The sequence below is a fragment of the Typopeltis vanoorti genome, chromosome 10 (assembly GCF_054136105.1).
Source record: "Typopeltis vanoorti isolate ZY-2024b chromosome 10, IOZ_Tvanoo_1.0, whole genome shotgun sequence".
Taxonomy (NCBI): Eukaryota; Metazoa; Arthropoda; class Arachnida; order Uropygi; family Thelyphonidae; genus Typopeltis; species Typopeltis vanoorti.
The window spans coordinates 110,228,385-110,243,640 of NC_143558.1; the positions used below are offsets into that span (position 1 = coordinate 110,228,385).

The window sequence follows — 15,256 nt, forward strand, 5'->3', positions numbered from 1 at the left end:
TTGACTTGTAGAAGTAAGGATGTTATGGTTCCTTTGTATAAGGCTTTAATCAGGCCACATATGGATTACTGTGCACAGATCTGGTCACCTGGTTTTCAAAAAGATGAAATTGCGTTGGAAAAAGTTCAGAGGCGATTGACTAAGGTGGTTTCTGGTCTCTGCAATGTAGAGTATGAAGACAGATTGACAAAACGCAATTTGCAGAAATTGGTGGATAGAAGGAGGAGGGGGGATATGATTAAGACATATAAGCTGTTCAGTGGTTATTATCAGATTAACGTCGGGGAGATTTTGCACAGAATGGGTGAGGATAGCAGGAGAACAAGAGGTCATTCCTGGAAGCTGTATAAGGAGGGTGTGAGCAAGGGAGTGAGGAGCAGGTTTTTTGCATGGAGAGTGGTGAGTGATTGGAATGCTTTGCCCGAGAATGTGGTGTGCAGAGACAGTGAATATATTTAAGGCACAGTATGATAAACTGTGTGTATAACAGTGGACCTCCCATGATGAGTCTTTGACTCCATGGAGGTTTTTATAATAATAATAATAATAATAATAATAATAATAATAATAATAATAATAATGCAGTGGAATTTTCTGGAATAAAAAAAAAGAAAAAACGTCGAAATATATATATATATATGTATATTTTTTTTTCTTTAAAATAAAAGCTTTCCTTTTGTGGACAAAGCAACTGATCTGTATAGTGAAATATTCCCGTGGTCTATAAAGTGTATGAGACATAGCAATGAAAATTTCCAGTTATACATGAAAAACAATTGACATTTTCGTATGATTTCATAGAACAACTTGAGTAAAATTAAGCATGTAAAGATGTTAAACAAAAATTCCGTGAAAATCGCTTAATTGATTAAAATTAATTATTAGGATAACTTTCCAGGTCTATTTTCAATTGATGATTTATTGTAGTTCATTAAGAGGGAACTACTTGAGGGTGCATGCTCTGGTGAGATGGGAATAACGAGTAGGGATGGGTAACAGAGAAAGGGATATTTGCTTCTGGGTCTGATTTATATGAGTCAAAGTTTCAGCACAAAGTTTACAGAATTTTCAGTTTTAAACTATCAACCGTGTACGCATATAATTAGGTGAGAGTTCTTTAACAAACGGCACTTAAGAAGCTATTTCAAAAGTGATCCGTAAATAATATACTTTCTCACTATCCTCCTTACTTTCAGAAAATGTCGCAAACTTTCAGTCACATCTTTCACTATCATAATAATTTATTTTAGAAGAAAAAATTCAATATTTATTATATGCTTTTGAAAATCTTTACTTCCTAGAGATCTAATGGGCTGTTCTGTTGAAATGTTATCTTCCTGTGATTTCATGGACGTTCATAATAACGTTTCCCGGACGTTATTATGAACGTCCGGGAAATCACAGGAAGGTGACATTTCAACATAATTTTTTTTTCTTCTCGGAGGGAAAATTTTTTGATATTTTAAGTTCTATTCCGGAAAACCTACCAATTCGTATTTTTTTGTTTTTGCTTTAAATGAAAGCTAAATTAAATTAAATTCTTAAAAACTATCAGGGCTTTCAAAAGATTCATCCTGAGATACCAGCAAGCGCGAGCAATTCAATTTCCCTTAACAGCTGATTTTTGATACTTCGCCGATTAAATTTTACGTTGTATAACATAAGTATTGTTAAAGATACTAAGCGATTTTATAAGCTAGGTTTTAATCCTTTTTTCAAGTAAGCAAAACAGACAAGTAAGTCAAGTTTACGCCTGAACACAGTTCAAGTCTGAGGCAACTCATAGTAAAGGTGGGTTAAGCTCTGATCACTTTCCTTAGTATTTCCCCCTAACCCAAGTTAAAAAAACTTTCTACATAAGTATTGTTAATCACAGTTTGTAAATAGTACTAACACATTTGATGCTCTTGCTCATGTTGGCCCATTTCTTGAAGAATCGCGTATTAGTATTTTGAAAACAGACTCGTTTAGGGTAGCAGATTCGCTCTGAGCAAGTGGTAGTTGTTATTTGTTTCAATGTTTAAGCACTCATACATATGTTCGAGGTAGGTTCCAGAAGTTTCCTGCCTGACATACAAAATTCGCGCTAATTTTAAAATGCAGTGCGTGAGAGATAGCATCATCTATGGGGAGTGTACCAATTTCAATTCTCTAAATAAGTTGTTCAGTTGGAGGCACTCGTGGCACGCTAAGTGGCTGTAATGTTAAAAATTGAGTACCACGCTGTGATAAAGTTTTTCACCAAAGAAGGACTTTCTCCAAGTGCTATCAAATAACAATTGGATGATTTTCACGGGGAAGCTTCTCCTTCATATATTACAACGTGAAGGAATGGGCTAAAACATTTTCGGCTAGGAAGAGCGAGCATCGAAGATGATCCTCGTGATGGTCGGCCTGTGGACGTGATGACTGAGGAAAATGTCTCTCTTGTTGAGGAAGAACTACTCAATGACAGACGGCTGAAGCTCAAAGAAATCTCAGCAAAGTTGGGCTTTCTATAACAACCGTCTTTCGCAGTCACGAGAAGCTTCACATGACGAAGGTCACTGCAAGGTATGTGCCCCGACTTCTCTCTCTCTCTCTTCAGTGCAGAAAAAGCATCGTGTGACCTGTTCCCGTTTATAGCTTTGCCAAGGGAATCAGAGAGAAGTACCGGAATCCATTGTCACCAAGGATGAAACCATGGTTTTTTTTATCCTCTTTCCAAAATGGAATCCATGGAGTGGCACAAACCAGTCGAAGAACCTCATGAGCTGCCTCAGTGGCTGCATAGCACCAGCGGAGAAGTAATTTTGAACACTTACTGCAATGTACGTTCATGACCGCGCGGTTAGCATGGTGGCTTTGCGCTTCGCAACCATATGCCTGGGGAAGGAGTGTCTCAGGTTCGATTCCCGTTGTAGACGTGAGGAATTTGAGGATCTTCCTCAGGCATAGCCAAGTTAGCCGGTCTTGGGCGCGGTCAGTAGGGTTTTTCCCGCCAGTTTATCTGGCGTTTTTCATCCCGCAAACAGGCAAACCGGCCCGTGAACATACGCCTCTACAGTCAAAAATATATCCCCCCAGCGGCAGACCAGGCGACGGGTCGGTTGGGAGTAGTACTAACAAAGAAGTCGCATCTAAAGTAACACGCGGACCCTGCATGGGAAGCGGGAATAACGCGTAGAAGAAGAAGAAGAAGACTGCAATGTACGTTCATCCTACGGTGTTTCTTTTGCCATTTTGTCTGCATTACAGCTTGCAGGCATTCGTGCTGCGGTAATAAGTGGTTGAATCTCGAAAATGCAAGGTGCAGAATCCCTGTTCATTGGGACTCTTCCACTAGATTTATTATGCATATTTATGTAAAGGATGTGGAGTTCTCTTTATATTCACACGAGCCTAAACATCAGCCTCTTTTCAGCTCAAAAATGTACGGGTTGCCCAGAAACAAGCAAGTGATGCCAATCACATGAAGTTTTCTAAAAAAAGTTTCAATTTTCCACTTGTAGCATATTTAGAAATCATAAGAGACTAATAAAGGATCCGATGACAAACAAAAATGTCTTATAAATTTAAAGCGACATATTCACTCATCTTGAGAAGGTTATTATTCCGAATTACGGGAGAAGCAACTACGACTGTGGGAGTCAGAGTATTATGTCTGTTAATTGCGTTTGTTCTGGGGATTGAGACTTCCCAAAATTTGACGATTTTGAGAAGTCTCATTCGGCTTTCACAGGGGAAAACTTACAGATTCATATTAGACCAGCTAACTCAAGATCAGATTTAAATCCCTAATAAAACGTTCTTCGTGTCTTAGACCTGATTTGAAAGGGAGCTTTCTAACCAAAGGACATCGTAGATGCAAACTCATTACAGGACTTCCTGAAGCGGATTTTACAAACGTTAATGGATAAAGCGAAATTCAAAACTTCATCATTCGCGGTAAACAAGCAGTCATGTTTATGCATTGAGTCACAGAAGGCATGCTAACCCTTTCTTGAAATGCATTAGGAACTTATAATTACATCACAGTCTTTATTAACAATTCCAATTTTTTTTTTTTAAGGAAATTGTTTCTTTTATAATCTAGTACTGTCCTAAATACATTGTCTTCGAATGATGTTAAAATGTAAAGTTTGACATCATTTAAAATGATCACTAATATTTTAATTTTTAAATTTTAGAAATTAAAATTGGATTACTTGTTTTTCAACAATCAACATTGAAAAAGAGGATAACAAATTTCCCCAGTCATGAACCTACAAAACTTATACAAAAGTTTTCTATTTTGTTGAGAAATATGCCATAAATAGTAGACCAGCCCAGAATTAGCCAAAACTAATTCTATTTCCAAAATTAATAATAAAATAATAATAATAAAAAACTACACCAAGTATAATTATTTATAACAGAGGAGTACTACATGGTAACTGTCATCGAGAACTGCCATTTACAGTGGCAATATTTATAACTATCCTATGTTATTAATTTTCTTTTGTTAAATGCATTTATGTTAATAAATCGATATTATTTCTTCATATTTTCTCATCTTCGATTTAAGGTTCCAGGTCTTTTGTTTCACACATTCAAGTGGTTCTGCTATCGCTTATCGTGATACAGAAATGCAAACTTTTTTTATTCTTATTCCACAGAATTGTCGTTATGTAATCTCTTCTTAACCTTGAATATAATCAACGCGGATATCTCTCAGGAAGCATATATAAAGGACCCCATTCTTATATTATATTACTTTCTACCTAAGAGTGGATCACCTTGAAATTCCTTGTGGCATTCGTCGCTGTTGCTCTCCTGGTTGCTTTCTGCCAAGCAAAACACAAAGTAACCTGTTTATTTTCCAAAATGAAACTTCGGAAAATAGTCTAAGACAGAAAATTGGACGATTTCTTCGTAAACAGGAAAGGATTATTCATTGAAGACTAGGAATTATTACTGAACGGTATTATTATTATTATTTCAAATATATTTTTACTCTTCATACAGCAGAATCGGCCATTGGTCGAGGCTTCACCAGATTGACCTTCTGTAATTATGATTTCGTCTAAAATTTAGACGTTAAGAAGGCTTTCCATTGAAAGGGTCTTATTTATTCTCAAAGTTAAAGATTTAAATTCAAAATATTTGAAATTAAATATTCATACTAATTATTAAACGGATAATTTTATATTCTGATTTCTTTGTGTAGGAATAATCTGTAAATTATAACTATATTTCTTAAACAAAATTTAATGATATAAAAATTTAAGACGAACCCAGTGTATGGGTTTATAATGGCTTTTCATTCAAGAGATATTGGTAACTAAGTTACTTTGCTATTTTTAACCCTCTACCTAATCCCTCTTTTGATCTCTGCGCATGCGCGCGCCAGCTTCAAACTGACTGGTATTGGCTTAAATATAGTGCAGTACTTGGACTATGCATATTTCCAACTGCACGTGTTTGTTTCTGCAGCCGTTTCGTAATGTTATTATTATTACGTGACACCTAGTAGTCCAAACTCATCAAACGCTACTACCATCATCATCTACACAACGCCATCTACTCTACTCATTCCCACCACAAGTGTTTTTCATCAGTAAATTGCGTGTGTTCTCATGGCGATTTGTCTGTATGGAAGATGAAAAATTGAAGTTTCTGAAAAAAATCCTCACTAACTCAACTGAAAACACCCATATAAAGATTCCGCTCATTCGAACTTAGGTCGTTTTCAAGTGAAAGGCGCAATATACGTCGTTCTTCGAATTGCGCCACGGAGGAGCATTAAACAAAATAAATAAATAAAACGTAATCACCTGATCCATCCATGACTCTCACATACCTCTTCTTTTCTACTAGTTATCAAGAAAAGTTTCTACTGTTTTCAGGAAGTCAGCCATAATAATTAAATTTGAGAGTGATAAGGTTCACGAACGTTGATGAAGTAGCAATATATTATAACATAAACTAATATTACAACCCATTTTAGCAAAGTGATGAGTTCAAACTAAGCTTTGAACTCATCCACAGCACACTGGTGTACTGCAAGTTCCCAAACTTCGGGAGAGTGGAACTAGCAGAAAGCAGTTAAGAAAACAAAATGGAGTCCATTCAGATTGTGCTTAAAATTTCTAAACGAATAAACTGTGATGTATAAATATTCACCTGCTTTCATATATCAAGCAACATTTAGATTTTATTTTTCTTGCAGACTGTCCGGACGGAGAAGAGTACTTGGAATGTGGCACAGCATGTCCAGATACATGTGAGAATTACAACAATAAGCCGCTTATCTGCACAGCCCAGTGCGTCATGGACTGCTTCTGTAAGAAAGGACTAGTCAGACACTCAAGTGGCCCATGCGTGCCTCCAGAAGAATGTTAAAGGAATTTTGCAGAAAAAAAAATTGTAAAATATAGTTGGGAATAAACTTCTAATATATATAAAAAGTCTAATTCTTGGGTAGGTTTTATTATTTTTTTTTTTTATATCTAACACCCAAGAGAGATCGCAAAAGTGATAGCACATCAGCGAGATGGGTTAACTTGGCTTGCTTACAACAATATGATTTAATTGCTATAAAAATGTTTCTTTAATTAAGTCTAATCATATTTGGCTGTTTCGTAAAATGCAAGGGGAAAATCTTCAATCGAATATTCGTCCCATTGTTTCAGCTACAATGGGAACAATGAGACGAAGGAACCTTCGTCCACTGTTACTAAGGTATAATGGAGAAATCTATAAGTACTGTGCTTCCTAGAAACCGATCACCAAATGAAGTTCAGTGTTCTTAATCCCAAATGATCTACTTGCCAACAACGCTTCGAGAGAAAGAGAGAGAGAGAAAGAGATATTGACACATAGAAATTGAGCTACGGAGAAACTACCGAGAAACGAGGTGCGTTTCTCGGTAGTTGAACTTTTCACGAGTTTGAACTCACCGATTCATCTGAAACCAAAGATTATAAGATGAACGCTTCGTACCTTTCGTCTCATTGGACCCACAGTATATTTTGGAAGAATTTTTACTTTTCTATATCTTTTAAGAGTGCCTCCTTAGAACTGTAACTAAGACAGCCAGACATTGGCCTCCGGTTGAAAAAAAATCTGGATTTGAATCTCGTTCAGAACACTCGCTTTTTTTTTTCAACCGAAAGGAAGTTTGACGGGCTCACAGATGTGGACGACACATAAATCGTTGTAAACAGTAAAATCTAAATACAAACCGTGAAGGGTTTGTAAGTCAATGGGTCAGTCCGTTTTCTTTCATAATAATAGTTCCCAATCTTTTTTTTCCTGCCTCTTCGTTCTTCCACTTCGTTTTAAATAATCATTTAAGAAATGTACGACTTGAATTTAGTTGAAAATTATTAACCTATTCAAGTTACCTGTCCAAAATGGTAAGAGGGTGGGGGGGGCTGAAAAGTTCTGATAAACACCTGGAACAAAAATGATATTAAAGCAACTCTTCTGATATATATTCTAAAAGAAAAAGAACAGCTTATTACCATATGATGATGAGAGTTAAAGGGTTTTAAGACACGTTCTTTCTTGTGGTTATATCAGCTGGTTTATTGTCAATTTTCTTCTAGTGTTTATCAGAACTTTTCAGATCCCCCCACCTCCTCGTATATCTACATAATTTTACGATTAAGGCCAGAATTGTTAAATTATGACAGCATGATAGCAGTAATACAATGGGATCATATCTAAAAAGTATGGGAAAGTGTTTATAATTTTTTTAAATATATTAAAGGATAATTCCAGGATTCAAGCTTACTGATCACGTTTCTAAATAAAATTAATAAAAACATTGATTTAAATTAAGGGGATTGATACTACGGAGGATACTTTGTTTACATGTGCACAATTTAGCAAGAATATGTGGTAAGCATAAATAATATTAAAGAAGCCAGTTAAGTGTCAAGATAATGCTGCTGTGTACAATAACTTATTTTTCTTAACGACCCAAATATTACGTGCATATACGTCAATAACCACGGATGCGAAGTGCATATTAAAACTGTAATACCATTGCTATTACATTGAAATATATGATGGATATGAAGTATAGAGGAGCGATGTATTTTATCCATATTGACGGGCGTGGTTTTAATACTACGAGTATTACAAAGATTTACAGCAGCAAATTTAATTATTTTCAAAATTTCTGCATAAAACCAAGATATGCAGCTTGAAAATAGAAGGGTAAAAAGAAAGCTAGAAAGGTTTCAATTCGGTGGGGACACAACTCGAAAGTAATAATAATAATAATATTATTATTATTTATATAACCTGTGGAGTGCCACAGGGAGCTGAACTCCTCCAAGTCTATTCAACATTTCCACGCACGATGTTAATCAGCTAACTTTCAAAGGTAAGATCTTACAATATGCAGACGATACAGCAATAAGATCCATCCATAATAACGCAAGCATAGCCCAAACAAATATGCAATATGACATAAATCTGATCACTGGCTGGTTCACCAAAACCTCCATACACCTAAACTCAGATAAGACAAAATTAATGATATTCAGAAATCCACTGACTCGACTAGTTGATAACAAATATATAACCATCCAACATCCACTTTCCATCATAAAAAACACACCGAACAGCAAAACCACTACAATCACTCAGGTTGAAACAATACAATACCTTGGAATTTACTTCGATGTAAATATGAACTGGAATAGCCACATAAACCATCTACACAACAAACTCCGAACAATAAGTGGCAAACTCTACAGATTAAAAGACATAATTCCCATACGCCTAAAAACACTAATATACAAAGCACTACGCCAAAATATACTAAGATACGCTTTCTGTATGCTTTCTGTGTATGCACCCTACAAACTAAATAGATTAATGTCGCTACAGTACAAAATTATAAAACTGATATTTTGGGAACAAAGAGACAATAACGAATTTATATACACTGCAATGTCAGAACACAAAATACTAACAGCAAAACACTCATGTCACTATGGAGCTTTGTTAAAACATTATTTCGATGCCAACTACAGGACAGTCAGAAAGACATACCGTATAACAAGACCTCAGACAACTAATTATATCACACATGAATACAATAATCACTACGGAAAGGCCACGCGAAACTTCTACATCCCAGACATGTTAAACAAATCATCTTTTGAATACAGAAACCTTACAAACTACAATAGCCTGAAAAGAGCTCTAAGGACATACTATGAACAAGAAACACGCACCCAAAATACCATACAAACTTAATGAAACACAATATATTCGTTCAGGCTTTCAGTTCAGCAACGCATCATGACATTCCAAGTTATCTTGTGTGCGTGGCTTGCGCGAATTTTTCAATCAATGGCTGCAGTTGTAATCAAAGTTCCCAACACAGCAAACAAACCAATAAATAACCAACTGGTGTCATCCTCAGATAAGCTTACAAATAAGCTTCGAGGATGAAAGCTGAGAAATTACATCTCATCCAAGATTAAAAAAAAAAAGAAAAAAATCCAAGCCCATATATCACATTGCAGTGCTGTAGTTACAACGCTTAAATATATTAAAATCAAAATTGTAAATATATATAACTCATTGTTAAATTAATAAATGCTATATTATTATTATTAAGAAAAAGCGGGCAAACATTCATATTTTCGAATCACGCGCAAAGGGGACACTGGATAGCACTCAACAGAATAAAAGGCAAAAGGCTACGCTAAGCGATTTGTGTGTTTGAAGAAAGCTCTTTCGTGAATGAATAAAATTGCAAATTTGGAGGTCTTCTAATGTGTCAGAGACATCATCTAGATGATTTTATGTGGGAAAGAATTATTGGAAAGCTCGAAGAAATCAGCAGAATTACTAATATAGCCAGAGCGTTTGGAATCTCACATAGCGTTTCATTCATGCTCTGGACAGCGTTTCAAACAAATGCAATGTGTTCCAGACGTTTGCGAAGAGGTCGCCCACGCTCTACCCACGGAGCATGAAGACAGATTTTTTTATTTTATTATTACAGCAAAACATAATCGACGCACCACGGCAGATCACCTGCAAGTCGGCTCCATTCAAGCACAGGTGCCAGAATATCTCGACAAACTATGGCAAGAAGTAGGCCTATACCCCCGAAGGCCTATAGTCTACGTCCCGTTATCCACAGCTCATCGTAGAGCATTTTCAGTGATGTTGAACCAATAAAAATTGCACAGGCACCAATGGGCTCATGTACTCTTTACAGATGAGAGTCGTTTTAGTTTTTCCTCCGATTCTAGACGACACTTCATCTGGCGTGAAAGGGGTACTACTTATCATCGCGAGAATGTCTTGAAAGGCACAGATACGGCGCTGCTAGGGTCATGGTGTTGGCAGGCATTATGCCTCATGGACGCACCGAAATACGAGTGCGTAAAAAAGAGCCTATGACTGGTGAACGATATTGCAAAAAAAGTTCTTCAGTGTCATGTTCGATTGTTTCGTGGGGCGAAGAATTCTTTTTATGGATGACAATGCCACACAACGTTGTACAGGAGCAGTAGAGATATTTCTGGAGACTGAGGATATTAATCGAAGCGAGTGACCAGCACGCTCTCCAAATCTCAACTCCCACAGAACACATTGTTTTCATCTTATTTTGCGGGTCAGAAAGCGAAATGTTTTCAGCAACTGTCAGCGGCAAACTACACCGCAAAGCACATTTGTCTTTCTTGTATCTTTAGTTACCTTTTAGATTCGCCACATCAAACCAAATATAACATTCCAAGGGAAGAATTTTCAATCCTAATTGAGAATTATCCCCTTATTTCTTTATATTGAAGTTCAATTTGGAAACAATACTCACTTATATTTGTAACTTAAAATCAAAATGATAGCCAACTAACGATTCTAAATGCAGTTTTTAAAAAAGATGAGTTCTGGCATTAAATTCTTACATGTTAAGAAATTAATTCCTTATTAATCTCTCTAAAAACAGAAGTTGTTAAATCAGTTAATTATTCTTTAGAGTGGACATTTCTGACTTTCATTTATAAATCCGTACCTAGTTTGACTTTCCTTCTTGCTCATCTTTTTCAGACTTCAAACGTTATAATCAGTGGAATTTTCTGGAAAAAAAAAGAAAGAAAAAACGTCGAAATATATGTATATTTATTTTTTTAAAATAAAACCTTTCCTTTTGCGGACAAAGCAACTGATTTGTATAGTGAAATATTCCCGTCGTCTATGAAGTGTATGGGACATAGCAATGAAAATTTCCAGTTATACATGAAAAACAATTGACACTTTCGCATGATTTCAAAGATCAACTTGAGTAAAATTAAGCATGTAAATAAGATGTTGAACAGAAATTCCGCGAAAATCGCTTAATTGATTAAAATTAATTATTAGGATAACATTCCAGGTCTATTTTCAATTGATGATTTATTGTAGTTCATTAAGAGGGAACTACTTGAGGGTGCATGCTCTGGTGAGATGGGAATAACGAGTAGGGATGGGTAACAGAGAAAGGGATATTTGCTTCTGGGTCTGATTTATATGAGTCAAAGTTTCAGCACAAAGTTTACAGAATTTTCAGTTTTAAACTATCAACCGTGTACGCATATAATTAGGTGAGAGTTTTTTAACAAACGGCACTTAAGAAGCTATTTCAAAAGTGATCCGTAAATAATATACTTTCTCACTATCCTCCTTACTTTCAGAAAATGTCGCAAACTTTCAGTCACGTCTTTCACTATCGAAATAATTTATTTTAGAAGAAAAAATTCAATATTTATTATATGCTTTTGAAAATCTTTACTTCCTAGAGATCTAATGGACTGTCGTGTTGAAATGTCATCTTCCTGTGATTTCATGGATGTTCATAGTAACGTCCGGGAAATCAGAGGAATATGACATTTCAACATAATGTTTATTTTTTTTTTCTTCTTGGAGGGAAAATTTTTTGATATTTTAAGCTCTATTCCGGAAAACGTACCGATTCGTTTTTTTTTTTTTTTTTTTGCTTAAATGAAAGCTAAATTAAATCAAATGCTTGAAAACTATAAGGGCTTTCAAAAGATTCATCCTGAGATACCAGCAAGCGCGAGCAATTCAATTTCCCTTAACAGCTGATTTTTGATACTTCGCCGATTAAATTTTACGTTGTATACATAAGTATTGTTAAAGATACCAAGCAATTTTATAAGCTAGGTTTTAATCCTTTTTTCAAGTAAGCAAAACAGACAAGTAAGTCAAGTTTACGCCTGAACACAGTTCAAGTCTGAGGCAACTCATGGTAAAGGTTGGTTAAGCTCTGATCACTTTCCTTAGTATTTCCCCCTAACCCAAGTTAAAAAACTTTCTACATAAGTATTGTTAATCACAGTTTGTAAATAGTACTAACACATTTCATGCTCTTGCTCATGTTGGAACATTTCTTGAAGAATTGTGTACTAGTATTTTGAAAATAGACAGAGTTCGTTTAGTGAGAAAACTAAACAAAGCAGATTCACTCTGAGCAAGTGGCAGTTGTTATTTGTTTCAGTGTTTAAGCACTCATACATATGTTCGAGGTAGATTCCAAAAGTTTACGGCTTGACATGCAAAATTCGCGCTAATTTTAAAATGCCGTGCGCGAGAGATAGCACCATCCAATTGGTGAGTTCAAACTCATGAAAAGTTCAACTACCGAGAAACGCACCTCGTTTCTCGGTAGTTTCTCCGTAGCGCAATTTCTATGTGTCAATATCTCTTTCTCTCTCTCTCTCGAAGCGTTGTTGGCAAGTAGATCATTTGGGATTAAGAACACTGAACTTCATTTGGTGATCGGTTTCTAGGAAGCACAGTACTTATAGATTTCTCCATTATACCTTAGTAACAGTAGACGAAGGTTCCTTCGTCTCATTGTTCCCATTGTAGCTGGAACAATGGGACGAATATTCGATTGAAGATTTTCCCCTTGCATTTTACGAAACGGCCAAATATGATTAGATTTAATTAAAGAAACATTTTTATAGCAATTAAAAACTTCTCCACTTAATAATCATATTGTTGTAAGCAAGCCAAGTTAACCCATACACTCGCTGATGTGTTATCACTTTTGCGATCTCTCTTGGGTGTTAGATATAAAACAAAATAAATAAATAAAAACCTACGCAAGAATTAGACCTTTTATATATATTAGAAGTTTATTCCCAATTATATTTTACAATTTTTTTTTTTCTGTAAAATTCCTTTAACATTCTTCTGGAAGCACGCATGCGCCATTTGAGTGTCTGACTAGTCCTTTCTTACAGAAGCAGTCCATGACGCACTGGAGTGTGCAGATAAGCGGCTTATTGTTGTAATTCTCACATGTATCTGGACATGCTGTTCCGCATTCCAAGTACTCTTCTCCGTCCGGGCAGTCTGCAAGAAAAATAAAATCTAAATGTTGTTTGATATATGAAAGCAGGTGAATATTTATACATCACAGTTTATTCGTTTAGAAATTTTAAGCACAATCTGAATGGACGCCATTTTGTTTTCTTAACTGCTTTCTGCTAGTTCCATTCTCCCGAAGTTTGGAAACTTGCAGTACACCAGTGTGCTGTGGATGAGTTCAAAGCTTAGTTTGAACTCATCACTTTGCTAAAATGGATTGTAATATTAGTTTATGTTATAATGTATTGCTACTTCATCAATTCGTGAACCTTATCACTCTCAAATTTAATTATTATGGCTGACTTCCTGAAAACAGTAGAAACTTTTCTTGATAACTAGTAGAAAAGATGAGGCATGTGAGAGTCATGGATGGGTCAGGCGATTACGTTTTATTTATTTATTTTGTTTAATGCTCCTCCGTGGCGCAATTCGAAGAACGATGTATATTGCGCCTTTCACTTGAAAAAGACCTAAGAATGAGCGGAATCTTTATATGGGTGTTTTCAGTCGAGTTAGTGAGTTTTTTTTTTCGGAAACTTCAATTTTTCATCTTCCATACAGACAAATAGCCATGAGAACACACGCAATTTACTGATGAAAAACACTTGTGGTAGGAATGGATAGAGTAGATGGCGTTGTGTAGATGATGATGGTAGTGGCGTTTGATGAGTTTGGACTACTAGGTGTCACGTAATAATAATAATAATAATAATAATAATAATAATGATAACATTATGAAACGGCTGCAGAAACAAACACGTGGAGTTGGAAATATGCATAGTCCAAGTACTGCACTATATTTAAGCCAATACCAGCCATTTTGAAGCTGGCGCGCGCATGCGCAGAGATCAAAAGAGGGATTAGGCAGAGGGTTAAGAATAGATAAAGTAACTTACCAATAGCTCTCGAACGAAAAGCTATGATAAACCCATAAACAGAATTCATCTTAAATTTTTATATCATTGAATTTTGTTTAAGAGATATAGTTATAATTTACAGATTATTCCTACACAAAGAAATCAGAATATAAAATTATCCGCTTAATAATTAGTATGAATATTTAATTCCGAATATTTTGCATTTAAATATTTAACTTTGAGAATGAATAAGACACTTTTAAGGGAAAGCCTTCTTAACGTCTAAATTTTAGACGAAATCAGAATTTCAGAAGGTCAATGCTGGTGAAGCCTCGACCAATGGCCGATTCTGCTGTATGAAGAGTAAAAATATATAGTGAAATAATATTAATAATACCGGTCAGTAATAATTCCTAGTCTTCAATGAATAATCCTTTCCTGTTTACGAAGAAATCGTCCAAGTTTCTGTCTTGGATTATTTTCTGAAGTTTCATTTTGGAAAATATTGATGGAATAAACAGGTTACCTACCTTTGTGTTTTGCTTGGCAGGAAGCAACCAGGAGAGCAACAGCGACGAATGCCACAAGGAATTTCATGGTGATCCACTATTAGGTAGAAAGTAATGCAATATAAGAAAGGGGTCATTTATATATGCTTCCTGAGAGATATCCGCGTTGATTATATTCAAGGTTAAGAAGAGATTACATGACAATTCTGTGGAATAAGAATAAAAAAAGTTTGCATTTCTGTATCACGATAAGCGATAGCAGAACCACTTGAATGTGTGAAACAAAAGACCTGGAACCTTAAATCGAAGATGAGAAAATATGAAGAAATAATATCGATTTATTAACATAAATGCATTTAACAAAAGAAAATTTATAACATAGGGTAGCAATAAATATTGCCATTGTAAATGGCAGTTCTAGATGACAGTTACCATGTAGTACTCCTCTGTTATAAATAATTATACTTGGTGTAGTTTTTATTATTATTTTATTATTAATTCTATTTTAATTTTTAAAAT

General features: G+C 35.4%; 1 protein-coding gene and 2 long non-coding RNA genes across 3 annotated transcripts in view; 1 reads left to right on the plus strand and 2 right to left on the minus strand.

Moving 5' to 3' along the window:
* LOC150102671 (uncharacterized) overlaps positions 1-15,256 on the minus strand; it is a 125,229-nt gene that overhangs the window by 62,228 nt on the left and 47,745 nt on the right. The window contains exon 3 of the long non-coding RNA XR_016548930.1: positions 11,012-11,075. This is a non-coding gene — a long non-coding RNA (uncharacterized LOC150102671). The remainder of the gene's footprint in view (positions 1-11,011; positions 11,076-15,256) is intronic.
* On the plus strand, positions 4,779-6,432 carry LOC150102674 (uncharacterized). The gene is made up of 2 exons (XR_016548956.1): positions 4,779-4,942; positions 6,191-6,432. It is a non-coding gene; the product is annotated as an uncharacterized LOC150102674 (long non-coding RNA).
* On the minus strand, positions 13,111-14,829 carry LOC150102675 (venom peptide SjAPI-2-like). The gene is made up of 2 exons (XM_090399047.1): positions 14,759-14,829; positions 13,111-13,356 (listed from the first exon to the last, which is right to left on the minus strand). Exons 1-2 carry the CDS (start codon positions 14,823-14,825, stop codon positions 13,184-13,186), a joined length of 240 nt encoding a protein of 79 aa, XP_090255173.1. The 5' UTR covers positions 14,826-14,829; the 3' UTR covers positions 13,111-13,183.